The sequence below is a fragment of the Nilaparvata lugens genome, chromosome 2 (genome assembly GCF_014356525.2).
Source record: "Nilaparvata lugens isolate BPH chromosome 2, ASM1435652v1, whole genome shotgun sequence".
Classification (NCBI taxonomy): domain Eukaryota; kingdom Metazoa; phylum Arthropoda; class Insecta; order Hemiptera; family Delphacidae; genus Nilaparvata; species Nilaparvata lugens.
Window position 1 is genome coordinate 74920700 of NC_052505.1, and position 26284 is coordinate 74946983.

Below are 26284 nucleotides of genomic sequence, written 5' to 3' on the forward strand. Positions count from 1 at the left end.
ATTGAAAACAGCACAATACTTCTACAACATTTTCTCTTGAATTAATGTGGACAAATGATAACTTGTTTAGAGTTGAAACATTTTTAAAGGTCCATTTGTTGACATGGTTATCATACAATGTATTGGTATAAAATTTTTGGCAGTGGGAAATAACAATCGTTTTTCAATACACAAAACTCACTAAAATATTTGGAGTCATTTACAATAGCCCTGTAGTCTGCTGACAGCTGGACTAACCAGGCCAAACATCAATTGGAAAAGCAAGAGCTATTCTAAAACAAAGGATTGAATTCCAAAAAAATGGTTTTATAGAATAACCGAGCTAAGTTCCTACTAATCTTCCATGAATCAACGGTAGAATAGGGATACAAGATTAAATTTAATCAACCTTCATTTACTCTCTTTAGAGATGTGAACATCGATCTAGGTGTTTATTTAGTTTACTGTAGTAAACTAATACAGTAGTTTACTATTTTACAGTTTACTTTTTCCAAGCAAATAATGCATCCATAAATTCAAGAGAATTTTCATAATCGAATTACCTAAAGCATTCCTAAAAGAAGGTTCCTAAAAGAAAAAACATTTTTCCCACATCAAGTCTTCCGCAAATTATACAACAAACTAAGTAGGAAACATCCAACCTCAATTTCACCCGAAAATTGTTGAAAAATAGTAAGGTTTTGACATCACAATATCAAATCAAGACCATTCATTTGAAATATTCAGAAATTCTTCAATTTAAACTTACATAATCATCTCCTCCAATCACCCAAATCAGAAAAAACATGCCGCTTTTCACCATTTTAAACGACGATTAGTGAACAATCCAATTACTGAAGACGAGTTTAATAACAAATTGGACACAATCTTAATAATATAGACACACAGCTGAACAGAATGAATACACACCAAATCTAATAGGCAACCTTCACCTCACGATAGAAAAAAACTCAAAATATCAATAGCCAGGATGACAACAAGACATGGCATGCTTTTACACCGACATACCTCAACCATAAAAAACAAAAAGAAGTCTTACATTTCTGATAACTAAATACAGAACATCTTTTGGTCCCCTATTTTACTTGCCACTATAATATTTTTCATTTTATTATCTATTGAATATTCACTAAATAGCACAATAGATGGAAACAAAAACAACCTTCGAATCAAACATATTTAATCATACATTCTAATCAATCAGTTCAAATTGAGGTTGAGTTTTTCTGATGGTAAACTTTTATATTTTACCAATTCCAATTCAGCCCAAACTTATTCTTGATCCATTGTTCACATGGATATACGAATGCATGGATATACAATAAACGAAGATTAAAAGCGCAATAATTAGCAAGCTCAGCGGAATAGCTACAATGAACTGTGAGTGTGGGTGTGTGTGAGAAACAATAAAGTGGGAAATTTCTGAAAAATATTCAGAGAACATTAATAGAGCTCTCACATATCCCACGCATATTCTCCATATTCTAACAGGTCACAAATGTACGAATATGAACTATAACCCAGAAATCGTTCACGTCACTTAAGAAATTACAAAAAAAACTAGAAAAATCTGAAAACTACAGCCACAACAAAGAACGAAACACACTAAAAAAATGAAAAGCAGTCCTTTCCTATCGCACTTATTCAAACACTACATTCAAAATTTTAGGTCCGTTTGAATGATAAAATTGATTAATATGCATTCTGAACTATCTATTCGAAAACATCGCTGCGTTTTCTACCCATACCTAATTAAAAGTGCATTAAAATTTGCAGTTTCCAACTGACCATTTTTGCTTGAACTTATTTTTACTGTTTGTGGCTTGAAATTATAACAAATTCACAAGTGAGAATATGATAAATTTTTCGGAAAATTAGAAATTTCAGGGATTTTTGTTTTTGATAAGACTATTTAAAAGTATGATTCGAAATCCTCCTGGACGTAATTTTGTGCCCTTCAACCTGAGACCAGATAAATCACTTTATCTAATAGATTTTTAGGTTTTTCCACCTAATAACAATGTTCCTTGAATTTCAAAAAACATCCAATTTTCAGCTTCAACATCATCATTAACTTCATGTTCTATTATAATCACCCGTTGGATGCACTAAATTTCAGTATTTCCAAGTGGAGAGGAGCGCATAAGGATACCTCGAGAATCAATGTCTTCACTTTTCTATACTCTTGCATTATCACCGTTAAATTTGACTCTTGTATCTGATATTGCTTGTTCAGTTCATATGATTGATTGATTCAAACCAAACTAATTTCAAATGATAGGACTAATTTGAAAAAAAACCGAAGACGAGATGTTACTGCTGTTATGTAGTAAGTTACATGTTGTTTGTTAGATTCTTTCTTATATGTCTTTCTATGTATCTTGACTAATTGTCCAATGCTGGACATCCACAAACTTAATCTACGCTTGAAGACATCAATTCTGACACTCTCGATGTGAAAGAAATTCATTGTAGACTTCGTTGAGTTTACTAAAGAGTGTGCTAAGCACGTAAGATCAAATACTCAGTACCCAACACCACTGCCGTGGCTCTTCACCCATGCGGCCTACAGTTTAACTATTTGAGCAGTAAATGCATAGGTTCAACGTTCAATATGTTAGGTTAATATTCTCTTGTGGTCCTTGTTTAAAAAATGAATTTAAAACACCTAATTAGAAGAGATTGGACATGGAGATGTTTCATCATCACGTACGAAATGTTTAATAGCTAAGTACAGACCTCTGTATGAAAATAATGATGACATTCAAGAGTGGTGAGATGTTTCCTATCTATTTCTTCAGAGCAAATGATGCAGTCTTCAAGCTCGATATTTCCGGACCAACTATTATCAGTCGGTTTGCTTTGACACCAGCCAACCTTCGTAAACTTTTCCAAGCCCAGAGTAGCTAGAAGAAAACCGCTCTTTAATAAAATTAAACAAATAACTAAAAGCTGAAATTGTGCAACAATCTTTCACAAAAAATACTCTAATCATAATACGTACTTTGTGTATTTTATGCAATCGCTTTTCCACGTTTGTCTTTGGCGCGTTAAGCATCAGTTTATGACATTTACACTGTCTGTTATGAGGTTTAAACATATATTGTATAACATGCTAATATCGGAGAAAAGGAAATTATTTAAAACACTAGAGTGGTTTCATGACGAATAACGTTCTAGTGCAGTGCAGTAAAGGCCACATAAGGTGCACCAGCGTCTGTTCTTGATCGCAACAGCTATTTCAACCCGCCAATTCCGCACAGTTATTACAAAAGGCATCCAGAAAGATGTGAATAATTTTGCATATATAGCCGCTGCGAGCGGAATTCCACACAGGTGCGACAATAACCTTGTAGGCTATCTTCAGATCTTCAGACTATTCGAGTGAACTATTTTATGCCACAGCGTTTTTCTTGAGATAATTGAAAATCCAGTCAATTGTAAGATTAGATCAGTGATTCGGTTTCTGAAAGCCACAGGTTAAAACGAGAAGAAATTAATCAACAAATTTCTCATATGTGTGAGCAGAATACAATGAGTTATTCTATGGCTAATACTGTAGAAGAGTATTAACAATCCACCAATGGAATGCTTAGAAGCGGCCATTTTGTGTTTCATCACAGATCACATTTCTCGCCCCACACTGCAAATCTGATTCACCAACTTCTGATTAAATTTGGATCGAAAATTTGGAGAACCCACCGTTTAGTGCAGACGATCTTGCTCCGAAAGACTCTTCTTCCAGTTTTTGTGCGTAAAATCGAACTTTTCTGGCAGAAAATGACACCGATAAGATTACAATTTCAATTTGTAATTTCAAGATTAAAGAGCATGTAACAATATGTCCTATGACAAAGGAATAGAAAATTAGTGCAGTGCTAATTCATAATTAAATCCAAAAACATCAAACATGTGAGAAATGAAGTCTATAAAGTGAGATCCAAAGTCAATGGAAATGATAGGACGCCATTGTTGCCACGTTTACCCCACCGCCTTCTAAGGTGGATGGCTGTGATTCACGTTATCCCCGTGTATCTTTTACAGCATTATTTTTTGTTGATTTATAACTAAATATAGTATATTTACCAAAAATACTCATTTAAATATTGTTTGCTTGCCACCACTGAGCATACAGAAAAAAATAATTATCTTCATTGATCAATCACGTGATACTCATCAAAGAGAAGCATGTGAATCTCATAAATTATTATGGAAACAGCTTAATATTTCTATTACAAGAATGATTCATTTATTTATTTCGAAAAAATCAAACTTTAACAGTAGGTTTGTTTGATTGGGATCTTATTCGAATATAAGAAAAAATTAAATAAAAATACTAAGAAATTGTCAAAAACCAAAGATTTATTGATACTTAGAAAGACCGGTTTCGGTTGTTACACCATTGTCAATCTCTGATAAACTCTCAATTTCTTAGTATTTTTATTTAATATTAATAATTACCACAATATCAACTTCTCAACTACAAAAAAAAACTTTTTTGTGGATCCAAAATTTTGGTCCAGCAACTTAGATCCGCCATATTGAATCAAATTTTTTTTTAATGAGAAGGAGGTCATGTAATACACTATTTTGATAGAGAATTTCAAGAGAAGATGAAGGTGAAAACCGCTATCAATATATCAGACCCTTTCGAAGAAATTCACATTTAAAGGTGAATAAAAATAAATCATAAAAAAATTAAGAGTACTTTAGAAATCTTGCAGATCAAACTTTGTTATTCAATGTGTTAAAAATGTAAGTAGATGTTACTAAAAGTGTCCACTAACACTTTAATAGTAAAATTTGATAGTTTAAATCTTTTTGGATTATCAATGTACTAATTTAAGACATGTTTGTATGATTTATTAGTATTATAAATGTCCACGAAACGGTTTGAGATATCGATGCGCGGTTTTTGCCATTCATTTTCTCTTGAAATTCTGTATCGAAATCATGATTGTATCACATGACCATATTCATATTTTTGAAAAAATGAAGTTCAATTATTCAATAGGGTGGTGCCAAATTTTTGATCCACAGAAAAATAGCTTTTCAATTTTATTAGGATTCCCAATCAAACCTACTGTCAAATTATCCTAAGCAGTCGCCATAATTTACGCCAACTCCTGTATAACAGGAATGGAGGACAATTTTATCACGAAACAAGATTCAGATCTTATCACCATATACCACTACAACACCAAAGTGATAATTACAGATCCCAAGTCAAAAGTAGACACATTTGAGTTTTTTAAAACCTTTTAAAGCATTCAACACAAAATCATCAACACTTAAGCATCATTCAATGAACCCTTTAAATGAAATTATGTAAACAAATTGAATAATATTATTAGACTTACATGGTTTTCTAGAGCGCTCGTCTAATAAAATGCGAACTCTTGCGGAGATTTCAGTCATTGGCAATCCAGTAAGAGAGTTATTATTACGAACTCTTACAATTCGCATACATTCCTCAACTTCGCTTCTGTAAAATACAATTTTACAATTAGAAAATCATTGCTGATAATAAATTGTTGTTGATCTGGTAGACCGTTACAAAGTTTTATATGTAAATATAATCCGACATAAAAATAGCCCTGATCTTCTATTGAGATTATCAGACTGTTGATACAATTTAAATTCAAATTTAATTGCAAAATGAAATTAGTTACAAACATCTAGAATGAAACATAAATTGTATAAAATGAGACATCATACAAAACTGCACTGTAAAATAATTATATTGAAGCTTGGGCCTCCAGAGGAACAAATACAGGCAGATTGCCAGATTGTGTGAAATTTAAACCATATACTATTTAGCCTAAATGTAAATTTGTATCCCCCAATATTATTAAACTAATTCCTAGCATTTATTTTTGTCCAATAAGTAAATTATTCATGTCAGGATAACAAAATAACAGCGAGAGTAATTCCTTCCTTTTAGTTTTTGGGTATTTTTCATCCAATCATTAGTTTCTTCTCAATTAAAGAATGTTCGACAATGTCAAATCAATTTAACCAAAACACTTGTTCCCCTAATTCAGTGGAAATATCCTCTCAATTTCAGAAAAATTGAACTCTGTAGATTCCGCATATGTTTCCCATAATATGAACGATATAAAATTAATTTTAAAACATTTTGGAATACAGCTTATTTGAACAATATTTTTTCTTCGTTATTGAAAGCTTTAATATTTCTTTTATAATATTTCCATGAATCATGACCAATAAAATATATTTTCAAGCTTATTTATATAGCTCTATATCCCCAGCCCCAATTTAATAACGAGTCATTTTCAAGTCTGTAATTCTCTATTCTAAATTTTGCAATAATCGTATTCTTGAATATTAGGCAATTATAAAAATTTTTGAGTTTCTTATATTAGTTTTTAAATCGTTATTAATACATTTATTTTCTTCATTTTAGTTTTTTGTATGGATATAATGGAAAATGCTTACCATCTATTATAAAGAATACCACAAAAATTGCATGATTAGAAAAATACCGAACACCAAATATGAATCATAAACTGATTTATCGAGTTCTGACAAATAGTAATTTAAGCAAATACTCACTCAGTCCAAACGGGGTTTAGTTTTACAAGTGAATCCCTCAGGAGATTGAATTTCTTCTTTCTCACGATACTGTAAAACCAATCAAAAGATTAAAATTTGTTGCATCACTGCGTTTGCAAGAGTGAATTGTTTCTCAACATTATATCACTCGTGGATTTGTTTTTTTTTCATTTATTGAATAGCAGAAATATTTCTATTACTATCATTATTCCAATATTGTGGTTAAGGTGGGTTCCGACCACCAACGAATAATTTTGACATCAAGCGGCCACCCGTCCAACGCGAGTGCTGAGCGCACATTCTTCATCTATAATCTGTTAATTTAAAGGATAGACATAACATTTGCGCTTGTGTAAGTATAAAAGCTATACTCATATTAGCTATTAAAAGTCAAAAGAGCAAACTTTATATTGTTGATTATCCTCTCGATGAACACACTGTAGTCGTATCGTTCCTCTAAAAAGCTTCTACATGGTTAACTCAACTTATAAGAACTAACAACTTACAAGAACTTATAAAAGTTCTTCTACAAGGATTCCAAAGAATCACTTCATTATCATTATTTTCTGCTGCTGCATCTCATAGCAATGTAATTGTCGTATTGGACTGATGAGAAGATCCCTAATTGGGCGGACGGAGGTAGAAGAAAAGCCAACTGCGCATGCCTGACTGCTGTACTCCTAATGATAAAATTAAGGAATGCTAGCTAGTTGACTCAAATGTTATTGCAATGCTTAGTAGCGTTTTGATGCTGTGGGAGGGGTAAATCGGGATCAAGTCCTGGACTGTAATGAATTTCTGTAGATACAAGGGTAGCTGTATCCTTCAAGATAAACCATCACAAGTTGATTTGAAAGGAAATGTGACAATTCAAACCTTACTTACAAAAAGGGATTACATACATTTTTAATTAAATACTGTATACAGATGGAAATTACTGAGATATTTCAATTATTCAAATGCTAATTAATTATTATTAAACGAAAATCCAAATTAAATGTTGTAATTCACCCCGAAGACTTCTGCTACTGCAAATATTGACAACAGGGTAAACAGCTAGATGGGAATTCGATGAGCGCAACTATTCAAAAATTATTTCTCATTCCCGGGCTGACAAATAATAATCTGAATAGTTGCGCTCATCGAATTTCCATCTAGCTGTTTATCCTGTTGTCAATATTTGCAGTAGCAGAAGTCTTCGGGGTGAATTACAACATTAAATTTGGATTTTCGTTTAATAATAATAAATAAAATACTGTAGGTAGTTTCATATAAAACTGGCTGAGTAGATTTTTTATATTTATCAATACATGATTAGAAATTATAATGTTGGCTAAATGTACCTGGTAGTCGACGATCCGACGTCCGACTTGGAGTGACTGGAATGTCTGCTGGAGGTTTCCCAATTGCCTTCGTCTTGTGGCTCGACATAATTGGAAAGGACGAATGCCTCACTTTGGGCGACTTCATCCTGAGTCGACTCGGATGAGGACAGACCATTCATCAAGTGGTTGGAGTATACGCTATCATCAACATACACTTGTGCACTTTCCTCAAAATCTTCTTCAACATTTTCCTCAATATCTTCTTCAAAATCTTCTGGAACGTCTTCTTCAACATCTTCTTCAAAATCTTCTGCAACGTCTTCCTCAACATGTTCCTCAACATCATCCTCAACATTTTCGTCACTCTCTGATCTACTTGCCTCTTCCAGTTCAATTTTGTTTGTTGAATAATTGTTATTTAATGTTCTTGTCACTGATGATTCAGACTGGCGCAATTTCAACATTGCATTTTCTTTTTCCAACATAACTACAGCCTGTTCCAGTTTTGATTGATTCTGTTCATAAACGCTGCATTTCTCCCTGCAACAACAGGTGAAAAATAAACAATGATTCAATTTACCATATATTATTATTATTATTGTAAATTTAATAGTTAAGATTCATTCGTTAAGAAAGTATTTTCTTCTCATGTTTTCTGGCCACTTACAGTATAGTATCATAGAGAAACAATAGTGTAAGTAGATATCCCATGGTATAGGGCGTTTATGTTTACTGTTATCTCAAGCCGATTACTGACGATTATTGTCGATTTTTACTGTTTAGATGGGGTGAGAGTGTATGAACGGCACAATATGAGAGACTATTAGCGTCACACAGCTTTACGGGAAAGAACTACGTGGACTATCGGCTTGAGATAACAGTAAAAGTTGCGACATAAACGTCCTATACCATGGGATATCTACTTATGCTATTGTTTCTCTATGATAGTATTCGTTAACATGAATTGGAACCTCTACAATGAAAACTGAATTGAGGTCTCACAAAAAATAAGTTAGACCACTTTTGATCTTAAGGGAAGTTTATATTGTCTTATAAGAGATAGAATTATCTCAAATAATTTATTTATTTATAATTAAAATAATTGCATGAGACATATTAATTTATTCTTTGTTCAAGTCTAGTATACAGGTGGTCTTGATCCTCAGAACAGCAAACATTTGAGGAGACAGAAATGAAAATAGCGGAATGTTATAGAATCTAACTACACAACTCACTTGCAATTCATCAACAGTGTTTCTACGTAATTCTGAAGGAGTGCTAGTTTTTCCAGACAGGATTTTTCTGTCAGATCCATTTCTTTTGTCAGCTCAGCTTCCTTCTTTTGAAATAAAGTTGCTTGGTTAGTCAATTTTTTACTCAGTTTTTCTTTCTGATCCAACAGCTTGCCATTTTCAATTTCCAACTTCTGCAGAGAAAAAATAATCAATGTGATTTACCGTAAAAAGAAACAAAAACAGTAATTAAGGTTAGTTAGAAATTCAATTGATTTTGACAAACCAAAGTTGTTCTTGGGGAAAATTGAAATTTCCCATTAGTTATCCTGTTATGACTTTTTTTGTTTCACTAGAGTAATCATAAATCTCATGAATTAATCAATATTTCCAAATTTAAATGTTTGGAAAAGTAGATGTCAGATTGGTGGGAAAATCAAATGAAATAATTAGAAAAATTTTTATTGGTAGCGCTTATTGAGATACTTTTATTGAAAACTTGTTCAAAAATCGAAGAAATACCTAGGTAACTATATTAATAGATTAATATTTAAATGTAGGACGCTCATTTTAACATGAGCAAGAGACTCAATTACTTGGAAATTCTATCAAATCAGACACAAGCAGCAAAAGAATGAGCTGAAAACCTAATATAATAGCAAAGAAGAGATTGAAATTGAAATTTATTTTCCAAATAATTTTATAGTCATTTCTACAATCACAAAATAATAGGTTACAGTACAGACAGTAATTAAATTAACAAAAGTACAACATTTCAGAAGTATAAAGTACAATAAAATTAACAAGAACATGTGATAATATTAAGCAAAGTAATAAAATTTTGGTTCTACTCGCAAAAGTAACACTTGAACGCCAGGAGTGAGTTCAATTAAAAAGTAATTATATAATATTATGTACATGTACAAGAAAAAACGAGTACACACATTATACATGTATGTTCAAAGTAAAATTCTGCAGGCGAACAAGAGAACTTTTGCTTTCATTTTATTTGATTTATTTATTTAACAAGCGAACCTGATGTAAAAACATTGGTACACAAAATACTAAGGCAATCCTTGTGTTATTTTTGTCCCAAATTTAAGTGATGATACAGTCCAAAAAGTAGGTCAAGCTAGATTTCCTTGTCCAATTTTCAGTGTAAACACATAATAAGCATGAAGTTTTGAATCTATATAGATTAAAACTCAAATTAAATAACGAGATCGCACTCAATAAGCACTAAAAACTGTAAAATATCGGGCTCCTTTGAAAAATGTTGATCCAAAGATTAAAAAAAACTCATGCATGATGAGAAGAAACAAATTGACCGGAAAACTTTTTTGTAAATAGAAAGCCAGAAGAATAAAGATCTATATCACATAAGTAATATCCTATGCCGATACCACACTCTTGCCAAGTCGCTTGCCAAATGGCCAATACTATGACGAGAGTGTGGATGAGATATACTTGTGTTACTCGGCTCGCCACTCGCCTTCGCTCGTCACGACAAAAATCGGAGCGAAGGCAAGGGAAACCGAGCGGTGGCATAGTAGCATCCACCTTCTCGCGCTCGTGTGTACATTTGAAGACACTTGGCAAGAGTGTGGCGCTGGAATTAAATGTAACCTTCACACAGAATGGTAACGTGAATTTGATGGAATACTAATTAATATGCTGCTGCAAATGCATGAGGAACTTGAGAATTGCATAGATTCCAATGAAGGACATATTTAGCAGATGTAATAATAATAAAATGATTTTTACAGGAAATGGAAACTATTTCACTTTCAATAAAATAATATTTAAAACAAAATACTATTAATAAAAGTAATAAATTTTCTTGATGGATTACTCACTTATTGAAATCAACCTGTTTCACTGAATGACCGTATATCAATATTTTCTTTCCTATCAAATATACAGGCTGAAAAACCTAGCGAATTGAATGATCGTGCGAATTCACATTCTCCGAAAGATTTGATAAAACAAACTTTGAAACCAATCATTTTATGATTATTTGTTATTATCATTGTTCAATAGATAAATTAGACTAACTTTGAAACCTTCTAGAAACCAGCCCATATACGATACATGGTGGCTAGGCTAAGATGAGAAGATTGGCAAATAGACTTACCTGATTCAACGAACTGATTTTCGATAATTCAACTTCAAGGGCATCGATTTTTTCATTTTTCTCATAAAGATTTTCATTGAATAGGTCAATTTTTTTCTTCAAGTTTTCAATCACATTCTTTGCCGAGTTCTCTTCATCATCATCGGTCTGAACTGATTGCTCAAGCATAATCTGTTGAATTCAAAAACATTTCATTAATTATAATGGATAGATGGAATGAAATTTAATTTTCAAACTGAAGCTTCAAAAATATTTTAAATATGTAATTTCCAAGACCCATACAAAATAAAATAATATGAGAAGAAATGTACAAATTTCAAAGACCTAATATTATTTGTATTAATTCAATTTTCAAATACAATAAAAATAATGTTGAAACCTTGAAACCTTCTAGAAATCAGCCCATATACGATACATGGTGGCTAGGCTAAGATGAGAAGATTGGCAAATAGACTTACCTGATTCAACGAACTGATTTTCGATAATTCAACTTTAAGGGCATCGATTTTTTCATTTTTCTCATAAAGATTTTCATTGAATAGGTCAATTTTTTTCTTCAAGTTTTCAATCACATTCTTTGCCGAGTTCTCTTCATCATCATCGGTCTGAACTGATTGCTCAAGCATAATCTGTTGAATTCAAAAACATTTCATTAATTATAATGGATAGATGGAATGAAATTTAATTTTCAAACTGAAGCTTCAAAAATATTTTAAATATGTAATTTCCAAGACCCATACAAAATAAAATAATATGAGAAGAAATGTACAAATTTCAAAGACCTAATATTATTTGTATTAATTCAATTTTCAAATACAATAAAAATAATGTTCCTATTTCCAAACGTTTTCTAAATTCACGAATATAATGACAATTGGTAACTTCAGGCTCCTATACCTTTTCAGGAATTATTACATCATTGCTTTTTTCATCAGTGCAGACAAGGGTTTCATCAGACTCTGTTGAATATTGTTCTGAACATTCTCCATTTTGTACAGGACTCTTCGGTGTGCATGATAAGTCTTCATTATTGGCTGAAGCAACCGGACAATCGTTCTGAATATCTTTCTTGTCTGGAAATATAAAAAACTTCATGAAAACACGAAATGGATGTTTTGGCCAACTTCAAAACGACATGGCACTGTGCTTTGTCGTGGATGAACAGTAAAATTTATTTGAACAGAACATCAATTTTCAAGACTATTATCTAACAAGACGCGCATTTAAAATTTCACTCGACCAGTTTTTTCATTTTTTATTTAATTATTATTTTACAAAGGCGTTTTTCTAGTAGTTTTAAGCCTAGGTGATGATAATGGGACGAATGATAATACAATGAAGGTAGAGTTATGAATGAATACAAATTATAGGCTATGCTGTCCACTTGAATTGATGAGTCCACTTTTCAGTCCAGAAATAAATAAACTAGAAATTTTGAATTTTATTTGATTAAAAACCGCATATAATAGAATGATTACATTCAATAAACTCTCAGAACTTTTGATAGTCTGTTACGATGAATTCTGTTAGGATAAGGATAAATTTCTTAGTAGGTACATGGCTAACCGTAGTCGGAAAACCCTTCAAACCTCCCCTTTCTTTGCACCAAAGTTTTTTATTTAGTATATTATGATTTGTGTTGTTGTTTTGCATGTATTCATTTGTATTGTACCTATCTTGTATTTGTAAATGATTGAATAAATTGAAATGGAAAATCGAAAAATTGAAATTCAATTATTATCATTACACACACGTTTCAATGTGATAAATGACATAAGATGATGACAGTCATAGGTACGCACTAGTGGGAACAAGATACAACAAGCTATTAGAAGTAACTTTTAAAAGCATTTAACATGTGATATTTTGCAGTTTTTCTATTTGGATACTATCAAGTTACCAGAATAAATCTCTGAGAAATATTTTTTTCTTATATTACTTTTTGAGATATGAGTGTCAAAAATTAATTTTTGATATATTTAAATTTACAATAATAACTATTGAGAATTTACATATTAATTATTGATAGAGATAAATTAGTAAATTTCAGAGGATACATTCTTCAAGTTATTGTTTATTCATCGACGTACTAAATTTCTCAGAATATCAATTTTAAAGGAAATTATTGCAATTTGGTGTTTGATATTATTCAGATGAAAAAAAAGCATTGAGAAATGTTCCCAAAAGCTCAATTTGTTCTACCTCAACTTTTGCACACTTAAGGGTACGAACAGAATGGTCAGCTCGATATGTAGCTTTCAGTGTATAGTAAGGTCTACTTTATAATGGCAGTAGAAAAAGATAGAAGAACAGCATGGCCGATTCTTTGCCTTGCCACTGCCTTCTAAATGGAAGATAGTTGTTGAGACCGGCAACTCTGATGTAAATGTTCATTCTTTTCAAAAATGATAAATTATATTTTATTCGTCAAGAAAGTATATTTTTCAAGTATTGAATAATACATTATCATAATTGAGATTGAATATTTGTCAATTTTAATATATTTCTAAATTGTTAGAAAAACGATATGGCAATGTTGCGTAGCTAGAAAAGGATAGCGATATATGCTTTGCCGAATGATAGACAAGGATAGTAATACCAATGTTAATCTAATACTGCTATTATAACGTGGACCTTAATATAGGTCTCGCTTGCGACCGACCTTCTATATCACATATAAATATATATCTACATCAATATATCAATAACTCCAACTGCCGATTGCACAAAAGCCGGTTAAATTTTAATCGAGATTAATTCCACGAGGGCCAATCAGAGAAGCCGTTTATCAAAAAAGGCCTTCTTTGATTGGTTCTCGTAAAAACTAATCACGGTTAAAATTCAACCGGCTTTTGTGCAACCAGGCCCAAATGTTTTAATCATTGCCAGTTGTTTAGTGGCACGATCGAGATTAAAATCGATACCGCGACTTACTCGTTCTGTTCGCACCTCAAGTGCTGATATTCATCCGAAAGATTTTTCTGTCAACATAATAGTCAATTGATTCTGATTTCGATATTGAAACAATCATGGACCGTCGAACTGCTATAAAAGCATTTTCATCATCTTGAATGGCACCTGCTGCAGCAACCACTCTTGCCACAAGGTCTTCTTCGTTTTCTACTGGCGTGCTGTAAACAAGGTCTTTCATATGGCCCCAGAAAAAAAAATCTAAAGGGTTGAGGTCAGGTGAACGTGCGGGCCACGGTACTGGTCCACCCCGCCCAATCCACCGCTGACGATAGGTCATGTTCAGAAAGTCCGTAACAACATTTCCAAAATGAGCAGGGGCACCATCATGTTGAAACCAAATATTATATCTGTTTGCAAGAGGCACATCTTCCAAAAGTTCTGGTAGTATGTCTCTTAAAAAAGTAATGTACGTGGGAGAATTCAGACGATTAGGAAGAATGTATGGTCCAATCACGCGATTACCTAAGATACCCGTCCAAACATTCAGCGAAAATCTATGCTGATAACCACGCACTTTGACCTCATGAGGATTGTCTAAGGCCCAGATGTGACTGTTGCGAGAGTTGAAGATTCCTTCTCTTGTAAAGCTGGACTCATCGGTAAATAACACATTTTCTAGAAAATTTGGTTGGATAATGTCTTGCTGAAGAAACCAACGGGCACAGTTTACTCTTGGCTCATAGTCGCGTTCAACCAATGAGTGAACTTTTTGAAAGCGGAAGGGGTGAAGTCTTTCCTTGTTTAGTACACGCCACACAGAAGAAGCACTTGAATTGATTTGCTTTGCAACTGCTCTCGTACTCGTTCTAGGATTGAAATCGAATTTCTGCAATACTTCCTCTTCAAAAGCAACATTTCGAACTGCTCGAGGCCTACCAGCAATTACCCTGTTCCGTTCAAATGAACCAACTTCTCTCAGCCGATTGTGAGTTCTTGTGAACACCTTGTCGGAAGGGAGACGGCGGTTTGGAAATGCAGCTGCATACATTCTTCTTGCTTCGGTCGCATTGCCAATAGCTGCTCCATACATGAAGTGAATATCGGTGTACTCCAGCGAACTAAATTCCATTACAATAATTAAATATTTGTGTAGAAGCAACGTAAGAAAATATTGAAACTGGAAATTTAAGATAGAAATAAGACCTAGGAAACGTGAGACTAAGAAATAGGAAGCACTACATTGGTTCTTTACTTTTAATGAAACAACAATACTTTTACAAGACAAACATTATCATCTGAAAACCATTGTAAAATCATCTGTTTGCCCATATGGAGCCATACCGAGTTTCAAAGCTTCATCTTAAATACATCTGGAATTAAAAAATTAATATTGATCTTTAAATGGTGAAAAGTAGTCATGCAAGCAGTACGAAAAAAATAAATTTCTCTGTTATTCTTCGACCAATCTTAATAAATTAGGTATCATTGGAATCGTGAAAAAATTTGCTAACTTTTTTGTCTCTTGTAAATTTTCTGTAAAATGGACGGTTTTCGAGATATTCGCCATCAAAAATTGAAAATGGCCGCCATTTTGAAAAATTTCAACGAAAAATTTTTTTTTTATTTTTTATAGTTGAGTCTTTATAGCATAAATATTCATGCCAAATTTCAGATCAATACAACATTTCGTTCTTGAGATAAAAATTTTTAAGTGAAAAAAACAAAATGGCAGCTATAAGGATAACCGCTGAGTTTTGGACACTTCAAATATGACATTTGTAGTCTCCTAGCATCCAGGTACAATACCCTAAAATTCTCGACACTACTTCTGAAACACCCTGTATATCTACATCAATATATCAATAACTCCAACTGCCGATTGCACAAAAGCCGGTTAAATTTTAATCGAGATTAATTCCACGAGGGCCAATCAGAGAAGCCGTTTATCAAAAAGGCCTTCTTTGATTGGTTCTCGTAAAAACTAATCACGGTTAAAATTCAACCGGCTTTTGTGCAACCAGGCCCAAATGTTTTAATCATTGCCAGTTGTTTAGTGGCACGATCGAGATTAAAATCGATACCGCGACTTACTCGTTCTGTTCGCACCTCAAGTGCTGATTTTCATCCGAAAGATTTTTCTGTCAACATAATAGTCAATTGATTCTGATTTCGATATTGAAACAATCATCCAGGAGTAACTGAACAGTTTCAGTGGAAGCAGCTAAATTTTCAATCATACTTACCATCTGGTGACTTGTCCATATCGATCGATTTCACTTCAATCTGGTCGTCATCCACTTCGGACTGGCAATACTCACTATCGGAGCTTTCGTCACACACAGAGGATTCCACATCAGACATTTCAGCCGATTCCGAATAATCAATGTCCTCTTCCACTTCATCCTCATCAGTATCATGTTCGAATTTGCCATTGTTTTCGTTCTGTAGGATTGAAAAAATACATAATAGGCTAATATAATGCACCAATTTAATTGATTCTGATTGATTCGATTTTGAAACTTCTTTATTGTCCAATAAGTTTATAATAATATGAACAATTTTATTATTATTCACAACAATAAAACCCAAACGTATATTATCGTCTGTATGAGGAACTAAATAAATAAATTTGAAACAGAAAAATAGCTCCAGAAAACATCAACTTCCGGCCTGAAAAATAAATACGAACTAAAAATAAATGTTAATGATTTCTCTGATTGCCAATGAATTGAACCAAGAGGAGCTTACTTACAAACATATACATAATTATTATAAAATAAATTGAAACAGATTACACACGACATAGATAGATTAAAAACACTTGAAGACTTACATTATAATCGGAAATTTTCGAGGAACTTTATAATTTTCCGATTATAATGTAAGTGTTTTTTAATCCATCTATGTCGTGGTAATCTGCTTCAATTTATATTATAAAACTTGAAAGTGTTTTCTGTTATGTGCTACATAATTGTTATATTATAATTGAATAAAAACACAAACATGTTGTCAAATCATACAAACTGTGAAAATGTGACCGGTGTGGTCACGAAACCATGGTCGTGTACCAAATAAAACAGTGTAGAATTTGACAACATATTTGTGTTCTTATTCAATTATAGAACGGTTCTACAATATTGACAATGACTCAGTCGAATTGTTATATTATACATACAAAAGTTGCTAATAATAAACTTAGTCCTTATTATAATACCCCACTATGATGATATTTGTCGGGGTGATCATAATATTCTATCTTTCAATACATCTCTAAACACAACCCTTATACAATCATGACGATTCCTATCAAATTTCTGATTCAAGTACTATATAAAAAGGATTTCATGTAGATATTCAAAGCCATAATAGTTTCTAATCCGTGAATAAGTTGTATGTAACATAATACAGATTGATAGGTCGAGATCAGTATAGTCACGCGGCGCCGCGCTCAATTCGTTTACCAACCAATATTTTCACTTTTCCACGTTTGCTTTTGCATGCAAAGTTTTTTTCGCCCCACTTGGATGTAATGAGCTGGTTTTCGTGCGTCATCTGGAGGCCGAAAATGATTGTTTTCTGACCAGGCCGGTAAAAGTTTTACGGCCCTAGGGCTGTAAAATAACCTTGAAGTCAACTGATTCTGATTTGATGTGAACGTGTTTACAAAATGGTTCATGAAACGGAATCAGTTTATGCTTCTAGAATTGAATAAGTATTCTGCAATAAGATACTATCATTTCATTTGAATGAATAAAATAGAACTTCTAACCTAAACTTCCGAAGTCAACGACAACAAGCATTGTTGACGTTGACATTCAGATTGGCCAAATTTCAAGTGTGCTAAAACAGCTGATCAAAAAACTTTCCATTATTTGTGTTTATTATTCTAGAATCAAAACATTTATAATAATTATCATCTTATTGTCATTTGGAAGAATAAAAAGTATAAACTCAACCTCTTACATAATTGAACATAATCTTTTAGGTTATTTAGACAAATCAGAAAAAAAAAATACTTGGACAATTTTCCTGATATTCAGATTACCTCAGATTTGCTAGAGCTATGACCTTCCTGTTTTGCTTTCGAAAGTGCCTAATAAACAATTATTCTCATATTTATATTGTTTATTTTTCTGTGTGGCGAAAAATAACGTTCTCACCATGGGCAAAAAATGTTTTTCCGGCTCTCAATCTTTTCTAGACCTCGGCCTACGGCCTCGGACTTGAAAACCGATTTCGAGCCGGAAAAATCCCATTTTCGGCCCTAGGTGCGAAATATACTATTAAGGGAATCCTATATTCATTCACCATCAGTGGTATTTCTCTTTCAACCAAATTATTTTTATGCATTTAAAAAATAGATTGTTTATGACAGGACAGAGTTAGTAAAAAATTCAATTTAAAAGAATGTAACTCTAATTCCAAAAATATAAAGCTAAAAAGTTAGATAGCATTCGAACATGTCGTAGAAACAAGAAACGTCATTGACAGCACAAAAACTGGATTGAATCTTGCAAAATAGCTGTAACTTGAACGGTCTACAGTAAAATGCTGCAGGTGTCTGATGTTGGAGACGCAAGTCCTTTCTGAGAACGTGCTTTCCGGGACAAAACCGCTTCAAATAATTTTAAGTAACAGCTAGTATATTAAGTTTCAGGACAATCGGACTGAGTTTTTAATAACTGGAACAAAAATAGTACCAAGGTGAGCGCAGCGTTCACCCGTCGACTAAAACGAAAACTCGAAAATTATATTTCAAGTGAATAACCTAGATGTTGCCATTCATTGATGTTGTTGAGATCTATTGATTCGTATAAAGTTCAATTATAGTAGACAACAATTATAGTAGGGGAATAAACAGTTTAGCTGTCCCATTCTCAATTATCCACCTCTACTTTCGAAGATTGTTCCAAAATTAAATTACCTACACTATTTATTTATAATCCTGTACATGGCAAGAAAATGCTGAAATTTTCAGGGAACTTTTTCCCAGGTTTAGTGGAGTTGCTGTTAAATTTTCATGCGGCTCCCATGATTCATCAGTTACGAGCAATCCAATACGAAGCTACCACTCACTTCTACCGCCGATTGAAAAAATCTGGTGTGGCGCACTCACACAACTTTCCTTGCCGTTATGAAAATTGATCACCTGACTCTAATGTTCTCGCGCATCTCAAGTCTACAATTCAAAGATATGAGACAGCTGGTGATAGGACAATAATGCTGGAGACACACGAGGTCTGCTATCTCTTCGTTGTGAATGATTTAATAGAACCAACAGTTGCCAACAGTTTGCAATTTAATAATCACATTTTCTCGAATTTCAAGCTTATTTTCAATTTTAGGTGAAAATGTTACTGAACATTAATTGCAGAGATTTTCATGCTCAATATTTTCCACTTGAAATTTTTTGTTTAAATTGTATATGAAGGCTGATAATTGAGAATCTAAAATTAAACTTTGCGTAGATGGGGCGGAGCTCCTGAAATTTTACAGATATGGGACTTGTTGCAGTTGATAGAGCTTATCGATGACTATTTCAGGTATAACTTTAATCAAAATCGTTGGAGCCGTTTTCGAGAAAATCGCAAAAGACCCTGTTTTTGACAACATTTTCGCCATTTTAGCCGCCATCTTGGATTGCATTTGATCGGAAATGTTCGTGTCGGATCCTTATAGTGTAAGGACCTTACGTTCCAAATTACAAGTCATTCCGTTGACTCGGAGATGAGATATCGTGTACACAGACGCACATACACTCATACACACACACACACACACACACACACACACACACACACACATACATACCAATACCCAAAAACCACTTTTTCGGACTCAGGGGACCTTGAAACGTATAGAAATTTAGAAATTGGGGTACCTTAATTTTTTCGCAATATTTAAAGCAATACTTTCCTTACCTATGGTAATAGGGCTAGGAAAGTAAAAATCGATGCGATAAGTTGGATTGGGCTACCTTAGAAAAGTTTGTTGTGAATTTTACGATTATTAATTAATTTGTAACTTTAAAATGAATTTCATTTAAATATTTTGATTAGAAATATCATTCTGCATATTAAGAGAGAGTATGGTTGTGTTTTTTACTATTCACCTGAAATTGTTTCATGAAAAATTCTAAAACGTTCATAAAACAATTTGAGAAGACACATCCCAGGAGGTGAGACGTCTGTCTAGTTTGAGTTTGCGGAGATCCTTTGCAAAGCACGGATACATAAAGTTAAGTAATAAATCACTTCACTCAAGAGTATGATTACTAAAATATTAAAGTAAAATTTTTATATTGAACTTACAATTTCTTTGGAATCGTTCTTATCTTCAGATTCATTGACGTTCTGCAGAAAGCCCTCTATCATGAAAACCATACTCTGTTCAAGAGATTCTTCGGTTTCTTTGTATGCTTCTGGCAAATCTTCTGAAGTGCACATCAGGTCATCCAAAAGTGCGAAAAGTGTCGATTGTAAGAGAAAATCAACTATACCTGAACAAATTATTCGATTCACTTTAGTTCATGAAGGAAGGTTGGAAAATCACATAAAGACTTGAGGCCTCTCAGAATTTGGATTTTAATATCTACTTATACTGTACAATTATCAATTTCTAATTGTTGAGTGAAATTTAACTGCACCACAATTGTTCTCAAGTTTGAATGTAAATAATTGCTCACATAAACCGATGTTAATACCTATTTACACATGTTGTTTTTGAAAAAGTAACACCTGTACAAGGATTGTTTGATTAGAGATAAAATGCAAATAATAAGCCTTCATGCTAAATCATCAATGAACTCTTTATAAATTCAAAACCAATGTATGTATTAACACAATAGGTAACTGAGTTATCGAAATTCCAAATTAGTGTCATCAAATACCCGGAAGTCATCTGCACAGCGAATATTGGAAATACAGATGCGTCCAAAAAATGTATAAATAGTCTACAGATGGATTTTTTATGTGAAAATTAATAATAATAATAATTAATGTATATAGAATTTGACAGTTAATATGTTGGTACTGATACGTTTGCATGCGACAAACAGTTACTACTCATACCACACTAACTGTTGACAGAAAACATCGAACTACAATTCCAAGTAAGGCTCAATTGGCAAATAACAGACGTCGTGCAGAGTCTTGGCGCGGCATGGCAAGGTCACTTTCTTGCCCCCGCGTCACGTATGACGTCATCCACACGCCAAGTCTGACGTCTGTGTGTCAATTGGGCCTTACTTGGTATTGTAGTTAGTATCAAGAATAATAAAATAATTATACAAGGTGCGCCAGAGAAACTTACTTATTTGAAAGGAAAATAAAAACAAAAGTACTTTAGACATTGTTTCAATCTTTTTCTTAAATGAGAGTATAATTATTTCACTTTTTTTCATGCAGTCTTGAAAATGACATCAGATCAATGGTGAGCCCCATTGCGCATACACTAATAAAGTCGATTTTTGAAATTTCGTTGCAGTATATCAATCAGTATATTAGCAACGGCGTTGCGAATGTTGTGCTTGAGGTGTGCTATGGTCCGTGGTCGATCGACATAAACCAGGAATTTCAAATAACCCCATAAAAAATCGCATTGAGGAACCGCATGTGGAAATGAGCCTTGTCAAATGACCGCGTCTTCAGGCAGGTTGTCAATCAGCATATCACATGCATTTTGACGGGCAACAAAATCGCGTTCAGTCAATTCTTGAACAATAGCCAATTTATAGGGATGAAGTTGAAGGTCTTCATGGAAAATTCGTCGAACAGTGGAGTCAGAAATTGACATAGCAGCTGCGTGTTTGTGAGCCGAACGCCGGGGAGAATGCACAACTGACTGCCTCACTCTTTCGATATTTTCTGCAGTTCTGATGGTTCGTTGAAGTCCATTTCTGGGTTTAGCGACACTTCCACACTCCTGAAATAAGTTAACCCCCGACAGAATCGAATTATGGCCAGGAACGAGTCTGTGGGGAGGAATTTCAAATCGAACGCGGATAGTGATCGACCATTAGAAAAAAAACTGTTAACTGCGAAGGCCCGCTGCTCTCTAGACCGGAGCATGATGGCTATTTACTTGAGGGAGGATAAATTTGACAACTTCCTCCTCCAGATGCGCTCCCTCCTGCCCCTCTGCACGACCAAAAATGAAATGAAATTCATTTCAAAAAATTAACGACCAATTCAAAGCACAGTGAATTTTTTCAAGTAAGTTTCTCTGACGCACCTTGTATAAGGGTAATTAGAATAGGTCATATAAGGATATAATTATATAAGGAATCAAAATATAGATATTAAGAAGAACATTCTTATGTAATGAAGTATAAATTCAACGCTCACCTTGACCCTTCAAGCTATTCCTTGTTTCACATGAGAATTCGTCATCATCGTTCCAGTGTTCTTCTATCGCATCTATAGGTAGGAATGTCTCTTTTCTGAGAAGCTTATAAAACTTCCTGTAGATACAAAAACTTGATTAAATTAATTGATCCAAGCTAGGATTGACGTTTAAATTAAATTTTGAAAACTGGAAGTTGGTTTTTGTTAACTATTTAAACAAATCTCTCATTCTCAATCATAACTTTCTCATACTCAGTGTTTCAGAGAAACGGGGAATTTTGAAAGTTGGATAATTTCAAGAAAAACGAATCTTTAAATAAAGTTTTTCATGTAATTTAATAGTAAAAATAATGCCATTTTAGAATAATATAGTAACATTTATTTTTTGAATATGACATCTTGCAGGTGTGTTCCTTTTCTACGCAAACATTCCTGTAGTCTCTTCATCACATTGTCCATGTTTGAGGTAACATTACAACTGGAATTATAAAAATCGCTTCTCGAATCTTGGCTTTCAATTCTTCCGTTGTTGCAGAATAGAAAGCCAAGATTCGAGAAGCGATTTCAAATTCCAGTTGTAATGTTACGTCAGACCATGGACAATGTGATGAAGAGACTACAGGAATGTTTTCGTACAAAAGGAACACACCTGCAAGATGTCATCTTCAAAAAGTAAATGTTTCGGTATTTATTCTAAAACGGCATTATTTTTACTATTTAATGATATGAAAAACTTAATTTAAAGATTTATTTTTCTTGAAATTATCCAACTTTCAAAATTTCCCGTTTCTCTGAAACACCCTGTACGTCCTTTCACAATGTGGATGTGAAATTGAAAAAGATTGACGTATGTTGATCGATCCTAATACAGGATTCTAACATACAATAATAATGACTATAATTTGAAAATATTTACAACTGACTGATTCAATTAGGCACACTCTGTGCAGTAACAATTCTACACACAGGCAGAAATGATAACATATTCCAAAAACATATAATAGTAAGCTTCAAAAAACGATTTTGACATAATTGTAAAACTCAAAAAGCTTGCTCAAATTGAACAGAACTATTAACAAGGAGTATCAACAATTCCTACTTGAATAATATTTAAACAAAATTCAAAGTTAAAGACAAGCGTTGCATTAGTATACCAAACATTAATATCACTTACATTCTTATGATAGTCATTTGGTCATTTTGATCAGGAACAAATAGTGGATTGTCAACCCTCTTCTGAACAAATGAATTGCATATTTCTTTCTCGTCAGATCGACCGTAGAATGCTTCGTTGGGATTCCACTAAACAAAGAAGTTATTCCAATTATAGTCAGTCAATGAAAGATCCTGTTTTTCAAAAAATCTTTTAATATTACTGTACAATAGCCATAATGAAAATAAAAAAATAGATTACAAAATAAAAATTATTTTATTTCAAAATAATTATAATGTTATACTCACACTATTGAAGGCGCATCCGAAATTGATAGCTCTCAAATTTATAAGTTGAGCCATTTTCCCATTGAATACTTCCCTTATAAAACAAAAACAAAACAAATAAGAGTGAAGAATAGATTAATTATTATTCTGAAATTATCAGTAAGCGAAAATAGAAAACAATATTCATTGAAATGTAAAGATGAGCGAAGATTCGCGAGCTTTTAAATAAATGCAATGGAAATGTATAAAAATAAAATAATAGTCAAGATTACTAGAAATATACAAATTTTGTTTCTTGGAAACATTTAAAAAATATTTATCAAATCTGGATAGTTAGAAGAAGATAGTTTAAAGTTAAGAACTTGTTCGAGTTGGGCGTGTAACGTAACTTAGTAATAATGAGTTCAGAGACCAATCATGTTTTGCATCTAGCCTAGTTTGAACAGAGATACATATGAGCTTCATAATATAACCGTACATGATAAGCTTCGTATCAAATACTTAGAACTCTTTATCTGCGTAAGCAGGAGAATAACGTTTTGCTTAATTTAAATTTGGAACTAGTTTGACTGGAATTAGTTGTCACTTGAGACTTGGTTGGCGAAAGATCTTTCTATCGAGAGTTTCCAAAAATATACTAATTTTGAGCATCTAGTGATCAGATTAAACAAAAATGCAACATTTTCTCCTTGAGGAGAACTATCGCGAAATCGAGAGAACCATATTCCCATCGTGTAGAAGTTACTCCCACTACGCACACAACATTTTAGTCCAATTTAATCTTTATAACATGAATATGGAAATTTTTCCGACTTTCTCATTATATTCGAATTCGTTTAGCCCATTGAAAATTAAATCAATATGTCAAGTCTCATGGGACTAAATTTAAGTTATAATCGAAGTCTTATCCCTCAGTGTTTATACGAGATGGTAGATGGAGAAAAACATAAGTTGAATAGAAGTCTTCAACAAAAAAAATGATTCTCATACTTACTCTGTCTCTTTCTTTTGTGCAATGGAGCTCTTCTGGTCGGCGCTTTTTTTGTCTGACACTGATTTCTTTCTAACAGTGGGCTTCCTAACCTATAAATAAATCAAAAATATAAAATAATTATATTGAAAAGTGGTTGATCTAGCGGACTGCGCCGAAAAAAGGGTGTCAGATTCTGAGTACGCCTGTTGAACATCTGATTGGCAATTCCACTCCTCTCCGTGGCATGCTTTCAAAATCAGTGAAAATACTGACCAGCTCAAGTTTTAAATACATCATAGATCAGAGCTTTTATTCCATTTCGTTGTGAACAATATCATTTTATTATACAAGTATAATAAGAAGTATTCAAAAATTTTGCACATACATTAAAACTCTATCCAAGTAGTTCTCGCCAAAATAAATTATATGGAAAACGTAAGAAAATACTATAATGAAAGATTTTAGTTTTATAAATTCAGGGTATTTGAAAGCATATTACTTTTGATTTTCGTTCTAGAATTGAAATGTGCTTATTAGCATTTGATCAATATTGAATATGAAATTTATAACATCAATTATCACAAATAATATTTTGTGTGGTTATAAAGTTGTTATCCAGGGGAATATATTCAGTCAAAAAATATAGTTTCTTAAAATATATTTGAAATCACTAATCATTTGAAATCACATTAATCTGATGAGGAAAATATTTGGAGAAACCAGTAACAAACACCTCAAAGACTTATAACACAGAACCAAAAAAGCCGTTTAACAGTTCCTTATATTTTACAATTGAGAAAGAGCTGATCAATTATGAAGTTGACAATATAATTTTTAAAAAACCTTACATACCTTGGGAATTTTCTCTTTGGGTTTCTTCTCCTCTGGTTTATTTTCTTCTTTCTTCTTATTAGTTTTGGACAATTATTGAAAAATCGTTCTATTGGCGTTATTAAACTACTATAGGCCTATAGGATATTTTAAAAGTCATTAATGCTACAGCATCAAACCATCAATCAACAACCTAATAAAATTCTTGAAAAAAGATCGAATGGATGATGTAAATAATATGATTTTATAACTACACAAACCTATAGCATCAATAACAAAGCTCTTTATCTTGCAATAACCTACTTTCATATCTTTGCTCTTATTTTAGGAAACTTGCATAATAATCTAAATTGTAAATCAGGTACTTAACAATATCAACTATCAAATTTCTATAATTAGTCCTATTTCTATAATTATTTCGATTAATTTCTATTTCTTTCTATTCAAATGTATTTGACTTAATACTTGATTTTCATTTTTTGTTTTTTTGAAACTTACATGCCATTCGAGTGGAA

At 32.8% G+C, this 26284-nt stretch overlaps 1 protein-coding gene across 5 annotated transcripts in view; it reads right to left on the reverse strand.

The window, feature by feature from the left end:
• Positions 1-25874, reverse strand: part of LOC111049059 (DNA ligase 1) — a 31624-nt gene extending 5750 nt beyond the window's left edge. Inside the window, exons 1-16 of one of the 5 annotated variants that reach the window (XR_005570554.1) lie at positions 25791-25874; positions 24960-25048; positions 23987-24059; positions 23700-23827; positions 22526-22641; positions 20492-20679; positions 16424-16622; positions 12165-12340; positions 11726-11896; positions 11268-11438; positions 9137-9327; positions 7920-8441; positions 6577-6645; positions 5361-5485; positions 3703-3770; positions 2740-2906 (exon numbers count right to left, since the gene is read on the reverse strand). Coding sequence is in view for 3 of the 5 variants with exons in the window: in XM_022335054.2 (XP_022190746.2) it covers positions 2740-2906; positions 5361-5485; positions 6577-6645; positions 7920-8441; positions 9137-9327; positions 11268-11438; positions 11726-11896; positions 12165-12340; positions 16424-16622; positions 20492-20679; positions 22526-22641; positions 23700-23827; positions 23987-24040 (2277 nt within the window). In the remaining 2 variants the exon portion in view is untranslated. Of the gene's footprint in view, positions 1-2739; positions 2907-3702; positions 3847-5360; positions 5486-6576; positions 6646-7919; positions 8442-9136; positions 9328-11267; positions 11439-11725; positions 11897-12164; positions 12341-16423; positions 16623-20491; positions 20680-22525; positions 22642-23699; positions 23828-23986; positions 24060-24959; positions 25049-25790 lie in introns of all 5 variants that reach the window. The other 4 variants (XR_005570555.1, XM_022335054.2, XM_039421724.1 and 1 more) reach the window with 4 other exon arrangements.
• Positions 25875-26284: the final 410 nt, after the last annotated feature.